We start from the raw sequence: 14,146 nt of genomic DNA, 5'->3' as shown, positions 1-14,146 counted from the left end.
TAATCTCATTGTGGGCCTAGTGGTCCAGATAAAAGAAATAAAAAGCGAAAGGCAAGAGAGAATTAAAGTGAGAGGAGGTCCACGAATTGGCTCCGAACCCAGGCAACGTTCAATTCCGTTGTGAATCCAGCGACGTTCAACCTCGCTGTGAATTCCCTAGCGACGGGTTTTCCTGTGAAAACGGCGACGTTTAGTTTCGACGGGGCGGCGACGTGAAGAAGAGACCTCCTCCGACTCCGATCTCTCTCAGAAAGGAAATTAGGTAGCAGAAGAGAGATGATAACGCGATCGAATCTGGCGGATCAGTTGAGAGAGTATCAGATTCGATCGAAGCATGACTGGGCCTCCGTCTCCTTCTTCTCCTCCACCTCCAACCACACTTTGTCAAGGTAAAGACATATTCTCATTAATCCTGAGCTTTCTTATCTCTTTTGATTATTATTTGTTTCCTTGTTTTCTGAGATCAATTTGCTTTTTCATCTCTAATTCTTTGAGTTAGGTAAGCTATTGCTATGGTTTTATATCTGCAATTTTTTTTATAGTTTTTATTTTATTTTTGAGGCAACCTGACCTGAGTTGTTGAACCTAAATTGTTATGAATAGTATAAAAGAAGTAAATTTTAGAGGCAGGTAGTGTAAAGATGACCAGGAGTTTCTGGCGTAGTATTCGATTTTGGAGTGGCTGCCTTGTATAGAGCTTTCCCTAGGGATTAACATAAACCATACTAGTTCATTTTAGGGTAGAACTTTTGGGAGATTGTTGCTCTGCATTCGCGGAACGTTTTAGTTGTTTTCTTATTACAGAGTTGTGGTGTATGGGGTTGTATATTCTTTTGTTTAGTCTATGGAGCTGGTCTAAGCATAGGAATGGTGAGGGTTTTTGTAATCACCAGGTGTTTGATGCTATATAATTCTCATCAACAAAGTTCCGTGCATAGAAGTGGTCGTTATTTTGCAGTGATAGTATGTTGGCACTTCTTGACTTGACTTTGTATCTTCGATGCTCTCTTACCTGTTGTGCTTGATGAGCTTGATTTTTCCTTACTGAGAAGTAGTATTAGACTATTAGATAAGGTTAGCTTAGTGTGCAACTATAAAACTTTGATCCGTATACATGTCAAAACATATTGTGTTTGCTTTATCTCTCTTTTGTCTCCTTTCAATCATGATTTATCTCTCATTTGTTTTATTTCTCCCAAATTGTGGATGCAGGGTAGATGTTGTGCTCTTTGTAATATGGGAATTGGTAATTCTAGCTTTCCTGGTGTTTTCAGCAGTTTCGTTGTACTTCAGGCATATGCGGCTTGCTTTCATCCTTGTATGCATCGCAATGCTTTTGCTTTTGTGCATAAAAGTTACTAGGCAAGTGAAGTTGGCTCGGAAAAAGAAACGAAGGATGCTTCTTCCATTATCTATGTAATATGAGACGGAGACTCGCAGTACCTGAAGTTAACCGTGGAAGTTCTTGGCCATTGCATTTGATCTGTATCCCGTCTGTCCCTTCTTTTGTTTATTGGAGTGTGTAATCACACCTTGATTTTCAAAAGTAAAAGTCGATGTGATTACTCTTGAAGATGCTGATCAAAGTGTCGTGCTCAATCTTTCAAGATAGAAGAGAATACACGAGGGAGGAAGAATGATTAGTTGAAGGTACGGTTGCTTTTCTGCTACTAGTGAGGGTTTTTGTTTTGGCCTACAAACTTCTGAGAGATTGATGTTTGTCTTACTTATCAACAATACAATGACATAAGTTACAAAGTTTATTACATTCAGATACGTACTGAAAGTGTTATGCAGCATGTTGTACAGTTATTCGATCTACATCTCTGAACAGTTGTTGAAGTTGTTTGCTCTGTCTCTAAGATCAGGTTGGGTTTGATGGGGCTTGGGTTTGTTCCTTTACTAGGGGTTCGTTATACTACTAGGCATCAACTGTAACAGATCCGTAGCAGGTCATTAGCACGAGGATGGTTGTAGAATTTCATTAGCAGCATTCATTGTAGTAGCTTCAGTACTTGACTCTGTGATGCTGTTTTGCCATTACTTATTCAGGCTTGAAGAAGTGAACTTCTATTCCGATGGTTACTATATTCCAAATTGCTCCTGTGACAATTAAGAGACTAAGGACTATCCCTGAGGATCCCAGTACCCAATTGAATATTGCAATATGCTTTGGAGGTTTTCTGATGAGTATCCACATGAAACACGGATATGCTAATGTGATAGGTACTGCAACTCCGCCAATCAATCCTGCCAAGCTGGGCAAGAATGGTAGTGCCACTGCAATAAAACAGGCAAAGCAGCCAAACAAAATCCTAGAGCCTGCTCGGAGCCATCGTGGACAGGGTTTATTCATGCAGCTAGTGTATCTGAATTCCAGATTGTCAAACACCGGCATTGCATATATCTGAAACGAGGTTAGGCAGTTGGTCACAACCAGCAGGCTTGTAAAAGCCAGCATAAATTTTGACGTATGGTGTCCATGGAAGTTGTTCAGAGCATTTAACATTCCTCCGTTTGATGGTATCTGCCATAGAATAATCACATTAAATTAGTAGAGATGGTACGAATCATAAGAGGAATTCGAGAGATTACTACTAGACATCTGATGCACTAAGTAATAGTTAAGCGTGTCTCAAAAAAATCTTCACCAGATTTCCGTAAGCCCAATATCCTCCTATTGCAAGGGGATATAAGCACATTGCGATGACGAGATATGCAAATTTCACCCCTTTCCACATTGGCAAACGCGACGGACTCTTTATGCTTGAAGGCATAGTCCCCTGCAGATAAAATCATGTCAGCAAGACTCAGAGGGTTAACCTAACCAAAGCTCAAATGGGTTTAACCATTTACCTGGATTTCAAGCACAAGATTGTGTCCTCTAAAAGCAAAAACAGTTATCCCGATAGCATTGAGAATACTGAAAACCGAAGCAGCTGTTTCAGATTTTGCTTGGGGAGGAAGTACCGGATAGTCATAGGAAACACCCACAGGCCTATCTCTGGTAATGGAAACAACCCAAATGAGAGTACAGTAAGTTACAGCAGTAATTGCTCCAATTAATGAAATCCCGGCAATGGAATTGAGATTAGGAAGCTGAGCAAGAACAATGGCCGTGCCGGTGAACACCAAGTACCACTCCACGATGGTCAAAGGACTTGTATTATTACCGCTAACAATCTGGTACAATATCTTCATGGTTCCACCACCAATCATGATCAGGGTCACACACGTGCCGCCGGAGAGGTACATGATCGGAAACAGCGACAGCAACTTCCCTAGTTTCTCACCTGCCAGTTGTAGTGTTAACGTAGCGTTAAATAATTTGCCACACCAAGTTAAGAATGAAACTTTAGGTTTTGTCGTTTTGACCAGGGCACTCCCAGGTCTCTTGTCCCTCTAAAGCTTTTGTGCTTGTTTTGGCAGACCTTAAAGCACTTTAAAGTAAATTTAAGAAGCACTTGACGAGTAAAATTGTTGTTCACTAAGTGAAAGTACTTCAGCTAGCTTCATCTTTAGAGTATGCAATCCCATGCATCATCACTTAGATGTAATATAATTTGGCGATAAGGTTTAAAGTTAACACAAATCTATAGATCGAGGACCACTAATCAACTCACTCACTGTGCGGTAATTAAATTTAGGATATCCGAAACAATATTTCCAATCAAGGGATTAGTTAATTTTGTATCCTCTTTAATTTTAAAGCATGCATGCATTGCTATTCATTTAAAAATAAACCCTAAAAGTTGCCGTACGAGCTACTAATATTGTAACCAATCAATAATTCTGACGACTTTGTTTTGCTGGCTTGAATAATGAGATGATGAATACAGAATACTGATGATGAACTAGAATTCATGGTAATATATAGCTATAGTGCATACCAAAAGCGGCCATGGAAAGGCGAAGGTATCGACTGTAGCGCATCCCAGATTGTGATTCATGGAGCTGTATCAGTAACCACAGAGTATATAACTGCCACATGAAAGCCACCGAGAGGCATATAATTCCCCATGCCCTGCAAGTATATATGTACGTACCGTATAAGCAAAACGGAATAATTGATCGATCTATATATTAAGGACTACATTATAGGCCAATATGGTTAATTATGCAGTAGGGTTTTGGTGTAAAATGTGTGTCAGTGTGTGTAGAACTTACCAACCCAGAACGGTGAAAGACAGCGGAAGGAGGAGAGCTTGAACTCCAATTCCTGAACTGAGTGTATGAAACGCCGAGTAGTAGACATTACCATTTCTCGACTCGGTGATGGGTAGCCAGGAGTCTTGTGGATCAAGCTTGGTGAAGTGTCCAACTTCTTCCAAGTACCCTTGCATGTTTACAATCGCCTTCTTCATGGGGCTGGCAAGAGGAGTACTCATAAAACGCGAAGCAAAAGGGCTCTTAGGCGTTTTTGGCGGACCAGCCGGGCTTGACATCTCGGCAGCCGGAGTTTCAATTTCTGAATCTGCTGCCCTCTTTGCCGACGACGACATGGAGTTCACTTTCACTTCCGTCACCTCACAACTCATATACGATCAATCTTGTTTAGATGATCACTTATTTGTAGTGTGGTGAAGGCCAATGGGGAATTTATAGAAGAAAAGACTAGCTGCTGGAGAAGAGGTTGGTGAGTGCGGGTGATTGATTGAAATAGAATAGTAACTGGTGAGTTTTGAGTTCTGACCTAAGTGGTGATGAGAGGGGCAGGTCTATATTATTTGACTGGGGTATATTTGGCTGCTATAATGGCGTTGGACACTTTATCTTTTTCGAGTCTCAGCTTGTCCGTTTAAGAATAGAAGACTCCAACAATCTATCATTCGAATTCCTTAGAAATCAGCTTTGAAATGTCTAGCTTTAAAGATCGATCACACTTTCTTCATATTTGACTGATGAAGTTGCTTAGTCTCAGATCGAGTATGTAATGCAAATGCTAGCTAGCGCGATGCATATTATTTGGACACTATAACCTTTACTAATCCATCTTTGGCTAGCTCTCTGCGTTAGTAGGTATACAATACCCTAATTAAACTGAAATTTAGCGTTTCTATGTACCAGAAAGTAATAACTTAAGCTATATATATGGTTAATTAGTAACTAAGTATATGAACTCTAAATCCTCTTTGTCAATTACGCTCCGCTTTCTTAGAGCACCTAATAGAAAGAAACCCTCTCGACTTAGCAAACCTTAGCCGCCCTATCTCTTCATCACCGATCTTGTCGTCATGGATTTCATTCCCTTCACCCCTCATCAAGCCGTCATGACTTTCCATCCTCTCATCCCTCGATTTTTTCTTTACACTCTCTTGTCCTTCATGGGTCTCTCTTCCACAAATTCGATTAAAGGAGGAGTAGCCTCGGATTATGGAAATATATGTACAACCAATTCATCATTGCAGAAGAAGATGGTGGTGCATCTGAAAAGTTGGCCGCCATGGATTTGGAAGGATGGATCATGGACAACTTGGCCAACATCGGAGATCAGTTTGTCCCCGCCGTTGGCAGGAGTTTGGAGATCGACGACATCGGTGGCAACGAGGCTAGGCTGGCCGCCAGAGAAGAAGATGACCGTTGAGAAGGTGCAGCAAAACCCTAACGGGGAGGAGGTTTGCCTGGGTAAGGGCAAGGAGATCGCGTAGACTTTTGGCGCGTCACCTAAACTATTCTGATTGGTAGATCCTTCTATTTTACTTTGGGTATCATGTATCGTACACCAATTGAGGTATTTAGGTGATGTATAATATCTGTTATAGGGGTTATTGGAATGCTTGTTTTATTCTCATGTAGTCTTAGATTTATTTTGTACTCATTTTATAATAAGTGTTACTTATCGTAGATTGCATTATAATATGTGATCTTAAATCACCGCTTGATTTTGTAAGACAATATAATTCATGATACAGGTAGACTTTTGAGCCTCCGGTAATGGTAACTATTTTTCCTAAAAAAGTATATTTCCTTAAACAGTTAAGCCTGCTCGATCGAGACGGAGCAGTTATCCTGGCTGCATGTAGAACAAGCACTTCAATTAAGCTGGCGGCCTTCCTGTATAAATAAATCAATCAGAATCTTAGCACAGTACTTATAAAGCGATTAAGTTTTTCTGCTCGATAATCGAGATGGTACTGGTAAGTTTTGTTTTGGTAGCTTACATCATCGAACTACTTTACAACATGTAGGGCATATATATCTGCAGACTCGAGCACTCACCAGTTGAGAGCTTCCTTGTTTCTTCCTTCTGTTCACTTTCTGACCGACTCTGTTCAAATTACTTTTGTTGAATAATATCTCTCTACTTTCCCCTCTTTTTTTTGGTTGTGCATGTCCCTTATAAAAGATGCAACCATTCATAAAAGATCCACAAGCATACGAAAGTTGAAACTTGCATATAAGAATTTTCGGGAGGGTGCATATATGAAGAAAATAATGATCCAGTCTTTTTCTGTATAATTTTCTTTCTGCTCATCACATGCTTCTTAATTTCCTGGAAATTCATACTTGGATCACGGTTCTGTAAGGTTGCTTTTGCGAAAGATACTTTGACGCTCGATCTCTGAATCCAATCATTAAACCAAATATTTCTATCGTATAAGTATGGTTTCATATTATCCTTTGTTATCATGAATATCAATAATTAAAAGGAGCTAAAGATACTCTATACTTTATTATTCCCCTCTTTACAATCAGCAGCCAAAGACTCAAAAGAAATCCGACAAAATTGTTTGGTGATGACTAAAAGTAAACCATCTACGATGTGGCTATTCTAGATGGTAATCTAGCTTGATCATACCAAATTTCCACGTACATAGAATTTGCGGTACATCATCTAATTCACTGCATGCATGACATGATCTTTCAAAAGCTTTAATTGTTAGGTATGTAGATGCTGCGCGCCATGCTGGGTGTCATAGTAAGTTATATTAATTTATTATGTATTACAAAATAACATGTATCATCACCATAGAACAACAAGAAAATGGGATGCAAGGGATTCCTAATGAATTGATGAACTAAATACTGATCATTGAATAGATACTATTGAGGCTTGAAGAAGCTGACTTGAATTCCTGTGTCGATGACAACATAAATGCCGGCAGCTATGAGGATAACACTGAGAGCCGTGCCGAGAAGTCCCAGTGCCCAATTTAGCAACCACATGAAGCTGAACTTTTCGGGCTTCTTAATCTTCAACCACAAGAAACAAGGATAAGCAAAGGTAATGGGAATGGCAATCCCTCCAATGAGACCAGCAAAGCTACCCAAGAACGGGATTGCGACCGCTATGAAGAAGCAGCCGAATCCAAACATGGCCCGAGAAATTGATCGGAGCCACCACGGACACGGTTTGTTAAAGCGAGTGATGTACTTGGATTCCATATCATCAAACATAGGCATCCCAAAGATTTGGAATGAGCTCACAGCATTGACAATGATGAATAAACTGGTCAGTGCAAGAATGAGTGTCGAAGTGTCACGCCCGTGGTATTGATAGATTGCAGTAAGCATCCCCCCATTTGGTGGTATCTATTTCAATGAACAAGTTTCAACCGTTAGTACGTTGATATTTTTACTGATCGAAACAGAGCGTATGTACTCTTAGAACAAGCATACTAACTAAAACACAATGTCTACCATGCATCCAGTTGTTTCATACCATGTGTCCGTAAGCCCAATATCCACCAATTGCTAGAGGAAATAAACACAATGCGATGATGAAATATGCAATCTTCACCCCTCTCCACATTGGCACATGAGATGGCTTTTTGTCACTAGAAGGCATAGTTGCCTGTATAAACCAAACATCTTGTTTAGTAACGAATTGGAGAGCTCCGAATTGGATCAACTCTATTTTTTAACTATCAACCAATTGTTTGAGTGTATCAACAATTACCTGAATTTCTAGTGTAAGATTGTGACCCTTGAAAGCAAAAGCAATAATCCCAAGAGAATTGAGAATGCTGAAGATCATAGCAGTATTAGAGTTTTCCTTTTTTGGGTTATAGGAAACGCCGTCAAGCCTGCCCTCCGTGACAGCAACGAGCCACATGATGGTGCAGTAACCAATGGCGGTGATCGCACCGATTAATGATACTCCGGCAATGGAGTTCAAGTTGGGAAGCTGAGACAGAACCACCGCAGCGCACGTAAACACCAAGTACCACTCCACCGTGGTGAGCGGTTTAGAAGTGCATTCGTGGCCGCACAGGATCTCATAGAAGAGCTTCATGCTGGAACCACCAACAATGATGAGGGCCACACAAGTGCCGCCGGAGAGGTAGTAGATGGGGAAGACGGCGAAGATCTTTCCCATTTTATCTCCAAAAGTGGAGCTGAAGAGCTGGAGGTATCGACTGTAACGCATCCCAGTTTCTTTGGACTCATGAAGCTTGACTAGAAGCCACAGAGTGTAGAGCTGCCATGTAAATGCTATCGTCAAGCTTATGATCCCCCATGTCCTGCATGCAATTAATTCACTAATTAGATTGACGCGCTTACAAATTAAAACAAGATCTTGAAAAACTAAAATTTCAAATTAAACCTAATACTATTGACTTAAATTAAGACAAATTATTGTTTATATACCTAATGATATTACAAACTCACCTAAACAAAGAAAGTTATAGGAGAATTTCAAACGTCAACAAAATAAGAATGGTAATAGTTTGTGTACGTACCATCCAAGAACGGTGAAGGACACGGGAAGCACAAGGGCTGGAATTCCAATACCGGAGCAAAGAGTATGGAAAGCAGCATAATAGGCATTGCCATTTCTTGACTCTGTGATGGGGAGCCAAGCATCCTGAGGGTCAAATTTGGTAAGTTGGATAGCCCTTCTGATAGGGCTACCCAATGGCGTGAAGAAATTGGGAGTGTGAGACCTCGGGGTTACTTTACGTACATTTACAGGCACTATGGAGAGATTCAGAAGTGGCTTCTCCGACAATGATGGTGAACTCATTCCGCTAGGATTAGATTGATCTGTTTGCATCGGAGGCGCTGATGCGCCATGATCCTGCATCGCAGAATCTATTTCTGGAGGCGATGAGCTCATGGGGATAGCAGCAGTGTCATCTTCCACAATGAACTCATCATGAAGGTGCAACTCTCTCTGGTGACTCTCGGCCATTTTTGGACCTTAGATGATATCAGTGCTGGCTAGCTAGCTAGCAATGCAAGTTTCACCAAATTATAAGGTTAATGATTAAGTTGATATCAAACAACAATATATATAGAGCACCAAAGTCATTTATTTGACAACATATAATCAGTTAATTAGGTCATGGATGCTGACATTAATATATAGTTATATACTTCTGGCTCGGTATACAGCGTTTGCTGACCGGCACTTTCCACATATGGTAGTCTTGTCCTTCAACTGAGTTTAATTTCTACGGCAATCATATACTAGATAATTAAGAAGAAAGGAAGAACTGAATAAGAAGAACATTCGATCGCGATCGTCAGATTATTTGATATTATTTTCTTGTGTCAATGTGTCATGGAGTGGTGAAGGCATTTTCTGCATGACTTCGACCGCGGACTTCTATGGCCGAAGAAATGTTGTTAATTTTTCATGAATCAGTTATTAGTAATCGGATTACCAGTTGCCACCTATCCCAAAACGGAATTGCTCCTTACCATCGTCAAATCTTAGATCAGGTTTAGTCATAAAAATTATTATATGTACCCGATACATAGTTTACGTGACATATTTTTTTAATGTTATTAGTTCATTTTTACTGTGTTTGTTTCTAATTGGTTATTCATATTTAAATAATATTCTTCTCTTTCACCTTATGTATGTTTACCACACCTTGTAATAATATAATTGGCTGAATACACAATATGACAGTGTCATATAATATTCTGAGTACACATAATAATTACCCGTTTAGTCAATTAAACTCGACCGATTTATTAATTTTATGTTAACTTGGAACATTCTCAAAGCGTTTAATAAGCATTGCCAAAAAAAATAGTAGCTTGACAGGAAACTCAAAACAGACAAAAGGCTCATATTTGGTGGATCGATCTCTTTTCGTTCCCGGATCCCCTGAATCTGCAAGTTCATCATCAGATCATCTAATGGAATGATCATCATGCATTTCATACTATATATATTATATGCTCTTATTCACACCAAGAATGCTAATTTCCTTTTATTTGATTGCTAAAATAAATAAATAAAAGAACTTAGCGCTCTTTGCCACATAGAGAGTCCGAGAGCTCTATCTATACTTCCAGAAAGTTTGAAAAAGTTATACGTCGTCATTCCGCGGTTCTGGGATTAGAAAGTGCCAATGAAATCACAGGCAATTTTTCCTTTATTAATCTGTAAAATAATGCATACGATACACGCATTCAACTGAAGTCACTGTCCGAGAACTCTAGATTTTCAATGGGAAAGATAATGGTCAAACAAACGCGTCCATATATGCGCCTTCTAGTAGCTAGATCGATCATGTTATATATTTGTGCCATGAAAAATGGTTAATGCACCTTATCAAGATTAAAATATATTTCATTGTGGAAGCTAATATATTAGTATTAATCATTTCTAATCATGCATGAATTATTCCTACTTAAATGCAAATTGATTTCGTGATGTATTTTCTCAAAATAAAAAATCTTTTTCATGTTGTATTAACAAGCTAGCTAGTTTCATATAGTAGTCTAGTAGTGCGTATACTAGTGTTATAAATTACGATCAACGTGGATTACAATACGTTCACGACAACGTCTATACATAAAAAAATGTGCGTATAAAGACTTAGATATTTTGTAAATAACACTCCATATAAAAACTCAATTGCAATTCTATAATAGTCGACAATGCAAGAGCATTTATCAAAAATCCCATGTAGACCCGGCTAATATATTAATTGGACGGCAGTTTGCAAATTTTTGTAGACGATCGATAATGAAAAAAAGTCGTGATAGATGATGACTAATTGTCATTTGTCAAGTTGTTAAGTGACTAAATCAAAGTTGGGCTTCTGTTCAAACTTTCAGTGCGCCACTTGGTCTAAGGTTTGTCAAGGGTCGAGTAATTAGTTGGGCCTTCCATGCATTACACAATCACATACATGATAGTGATGATACACCTCGTCTTAATATAGATCAATATACAGTAACAGCATTCCCAGTCCAACTCTGAGTGATGATTCATGAGCAGGGATTACAGTATGAGATTTAGGTTCCGAGAATTGGAATGACTTGTAATAAATTTAAAGATTCATATCAAATTCCACCAGACAAACATATATAACATAGGCCATAGCTATCATATACAGTAAAATGATATAGAGTATAAGAAGAGCGCATGCAATGCCTGCAGCCCTGCAGGTGGGTTACTTGGTTGTGTTTCAAAATGATGACCTAAACTAGTGGAATGCCCTTATATAAAACTGAATTGCCTGTAAAAAAAATGACTCTAGCAAGCTTAGCTATCGATCCCAGATGGTGTTTCGTCGACTTCTTTATAGTTTGGAAGGAGAAGAAGTTGCAAGCTGAATGAGATCCTTTCGTAGAATCTTGCCAGATGGATTTTTCGGTACAGAACCTATAAACGCCACCTTCCTAATTCTCTTGTACGGAGCCACCTGCATAATATCATTGATATAGCGCCAATTAGTAACAGACAGGGTAAGAAAGATTGCGTACATACTGGAATCATTAGTTTAAAACATGAATCAATTTATTGCAACTAAAAATGTTGTCCGGCCTGCTCTGTTTTAGGAAGTTTGCAGCAGACAAGCACTTGGCAGTTCTGTAATATTCTGTAAACAAATACCAACCTGTTTAGCTATGAAGTCCATGACAGCCGTCTCTGATAAATTGCTTCCGGCTTTTCTTACCACGTATGCCATCGGAAACTGCCCGACCTTTTCATCAGGAAATCTGATCGAAGATATATCAACACAGCCATATAATCAGCTGATCGATCTGGATGAAGAAATGAGTACTGAATTTGATCGAAATGTATTGAATATATCATATTCAAGTTGGATATAGAAAAGCTTACGGTATAACAGCAGCATCAGCAATTTGGGGATGAGTGATGAGCAAAGCCTCCAATTCCGCTGGGGCCTGGGGGCACCTATACACATGTTTTGCAAATTGAGATTGCCAGTTAGATTATTCTACAGTACTGATTCAACACGTTGTTTTTGACGATGAATATAAGTAAAAACAATATTAGTTTAACTATGCGTGCCATGCATGGTGCATATTATATATGAACGACTAACCTGAAATGCCTTGTAATTAATCAGCTCCTTCAACCTATCAACTACAAAGATGAATCCATCATCATCAATGTAACAAAGATCTCCGGCCCTTAACCATCCTTCCGAATCAAGCGTTGACGCAGTGGCATCATCGTTGTAGAAATTCCCTATTTCATTGGGCCGAAGTTAATTAGCAACAATTCAAAAAGACTCTTCGGAGTCTTCTAATCGCAATTGAGGTGGAGTAGAAATATAAATCTCATCCTTTTTAGTCTAAACTATCAAAGTCAACACATAGAAACAAAGATTAAGCTTATCAAATGACGATCCCAATCGCTTAAACAATATTACCTACTAGTTAATTTGAGTAACGCGCATATAAGGATGAGGTTGTTCTGCTTATAATTAAGGAACTAGTTTATCCTTGTTTAGTAGACAAAATCACAGTAAGCAAAGTCTATACCTATATTGGCAAACACAAAACGACAGAATGAAATAGTAAGGTCAAGGAAGCCAGTCAACGTTAACAGTAGTTGTAAGTATACCTTTCATGATGTGGGACCCCTGAGCCAAAGCTCACCGGTCTCATTTGGCGCTAAAGCCTTCCCGCTATCGGGGTCCACAATCTTCGCCTCCATGCTCGGCGCCAGCTTCCCCGCCGTGCCGTACTTCAGGCTCTCCTCCACCGTGTCCGTTGAAGCTCCGATCCCCGTTGACTCTGTCAGCCCATACCCCTGAAGAATGCTGACCTTAGGAAACTTCTTCAAGAACCCATCAATCACTTCCTTGCTGAGAGGGGCCCCACCGGAAATGGCCGAGTGCAGCGAGCTTAGATCGTACTTGGACTTTATCTCATCCGCGCCGTTCACCAGCGCCACCAGAATCTGCGGCACCAGGGGTAGGTAAGTAACTCTGTACCTCCCAATCGCCGAGAGCATGTCGTGCATATCGAACCTGGAGAGGATCACGATGGTGGACCATGACGCAAGGATCCCGGTGGCGAACGTGATCAGGCCGTAGATGTGGAACATCGGAACCGTACATAAAAACGTCTGCAACTCATCTTGTACTTGCGCGTCGATTCTCCCCAGGACCGTCCGGACAGTCGCGATCAGATTGCGGTGAGACGACATCACGCCTTTGCTGGCCCCTGTCGTTCCAGAAGAATAAAGCAGAGCCGCCGTGTCGTTTTGGTCCACTGTCTCCCTGAACCGCCCTCCGGTCGGCGGCCTGCTCATCATCGCTGACAGCGTCAGCACTTTCTTACTGCTCTTATTAGTAGTATGGAAGTATTCGGGTGTGACTTTCCAACTTTCAGCATCATCGGAGTGCCGACCACGGAGTCACCCTGCGTTTTCACTTCCGGTCAAAAGTACTAACTTAGAGTGTTTGACGAATTGTTTCATCTTTTCCTTTTCTTGAGGTAAATTTTTACCATTCATGGAACTATACCTGGCCTTCTTGCTCGCTCTCACGTGCAACTTTGTATTTTGTAGTCATGACAATGTAATTAAGTACTTAGTGAATTATATGGTGCAAATTAATACTGAATTTCACTAAGTCTCAAAAAATAATCCATACGGTCCTCATTAACAATTCTAGAAGAGAAAAATAGTGATCAAATATCAATCAATAGTCAATGTATGTACTCACTCAAACCCAAATTAAACCAACGATATGGGATAGAGAAGACTCACATGCATGGTTTGAAACCCTTGTATATAATTCCACATCTTCAATTGTAGACATCAAACTCTATAATCTACCAATGTGAATAACCCTGCAATTAGGGAGGATGAAAACCTTAGGTGAGAGAACAATTGGAAGGAAAAAAAAAACTAAAAGAAAATTTTGCAGAAACCTACTCGCGTCTTGTACAACCCCCATATACACTAAGGCTGTTTAAA

At 39.9% G+C, this 14,146-nt stretch overlaps 4 protein-coding genes across 5 annotated transcripts; 1 reads left to right on the top strand and 3 right to left on the bottom strand.

Moving 5' to 3' along the window:
- The first annotated feature begins 79 nt into the window (after positions 1–79).
- Positions 80–2,191, top strand: LOC126785120 (uncharacterized). Of its 2 annotated transcripts, XR_007671023.1 has the most exons (3): positions 80–389; positions 1,213–1,650; positions 2,053–2,191. XR_007671023.1 is itself a non-coding variant. In XM_050510717.1 (2 exons), exons 1-2 carry the CDS (start codon positions 277–279, stop codon positions 1,418–1,420), a joined length of 321 nt encoding a protein of 106 aa, XP_050366674.1. In that variant the 5' UTR covers positions 80–276; the 3' UTR covers positions 1,421–1,768. The 2 variants fall into 2 exon arrangements, 1 of the variants encoding a protein (XP_050366674.1); XM_050510717.1 differs by lacking the exon at positions 2,053–2,191 and having other exon boundaries at positions 1,213–1,768.
- LOC126785101 (lysine histidine transporter-like 8) lies at positions 1,743–4,659 on the bottom strand. The gene is made up of 5 exons (XM_050510690.1): positions 4,168–4,659; positions 3,891–4,024; positions 2,857–3,293; positions 2,652–2,783; positions 1,743–2,527 (listed from the first exon to the last, which is right to left on the bottom strand). Exons 1-5 carry the CDS (start codon positions 4,536–4,538, stop codon positions 2,045–2,047), a joined length of 1,557 nt encoding a protein of 518 aa, XP_050366647.1. The 5' UTR covers positions 4,539–4,659; the 3' UTR covers positions 1,743–2,044.
- Positions 4,660–6,917: 2,258 nt separating this feature from the next.
- LOC126785098 (lysine histidine transporter-like 8) lies at positions 6,918–9,181 on the bottom strand. Its single transcript, XM_050510688.1, has 4 exons — positions 8,685–9,181; positions 7,901–8,465; positions 7,664–7,795; positions 6,918–7,533 (listed from the first exon to the last, which is right to left on the bottom strand). The coding sequence occupies exons 1-4, from the start codon at positions 9,134–9,136 to the stop codon at positions 7,045–7,047; spliced, it is 1,638 nt and encodes a 545-aa protein (XP_050366645.1). The 5' UTR covers positions 9,137–9,181; the 3' UTR covers positions 6,918–7,044.
- A 2,076-nt stretch (positions 9,182–11,257) lies between these two features.
- On the bottom strand, positions 11,258–13,681 carry LOC126784329 (4-coumarate--CoA ligase-like 5). The gene is given in 7 exon segments (XM_050509798.1): positions 11,258–11,612; positions 11,808–11,910; positions 12,035–12,099; positions 12,261–12,406; positions 12,785–12,796; positions 12,799–13,550; positions 13,620–13,681. Coding segments are annotated over 7 exon segments (1,263 nt in total). The 3' UTR covers positions 11,258–11,489.
- Between the last annotated feature and the right edge of the window lie 465 nt (positions 13,682–14,146).

The sequence above is a fragment of the Argentina anserina genome, chromosome 2 (assembly GCF_933775445.1).
Source record: "Argentina anserina chromosome 2, drPotAnse1.1, whole genome shotgun sequence".
In the NCBI taxonomy this organism is placed as follows: Eukaryota; Viridiplantae; Streptophyta; class Magnoliopsida; order Rosales; family Rosaceae; genus Argentina; species Argentina anserina.
This window is presented reverse-complemented; position numbering and strand designations above follow the sequence as displayed.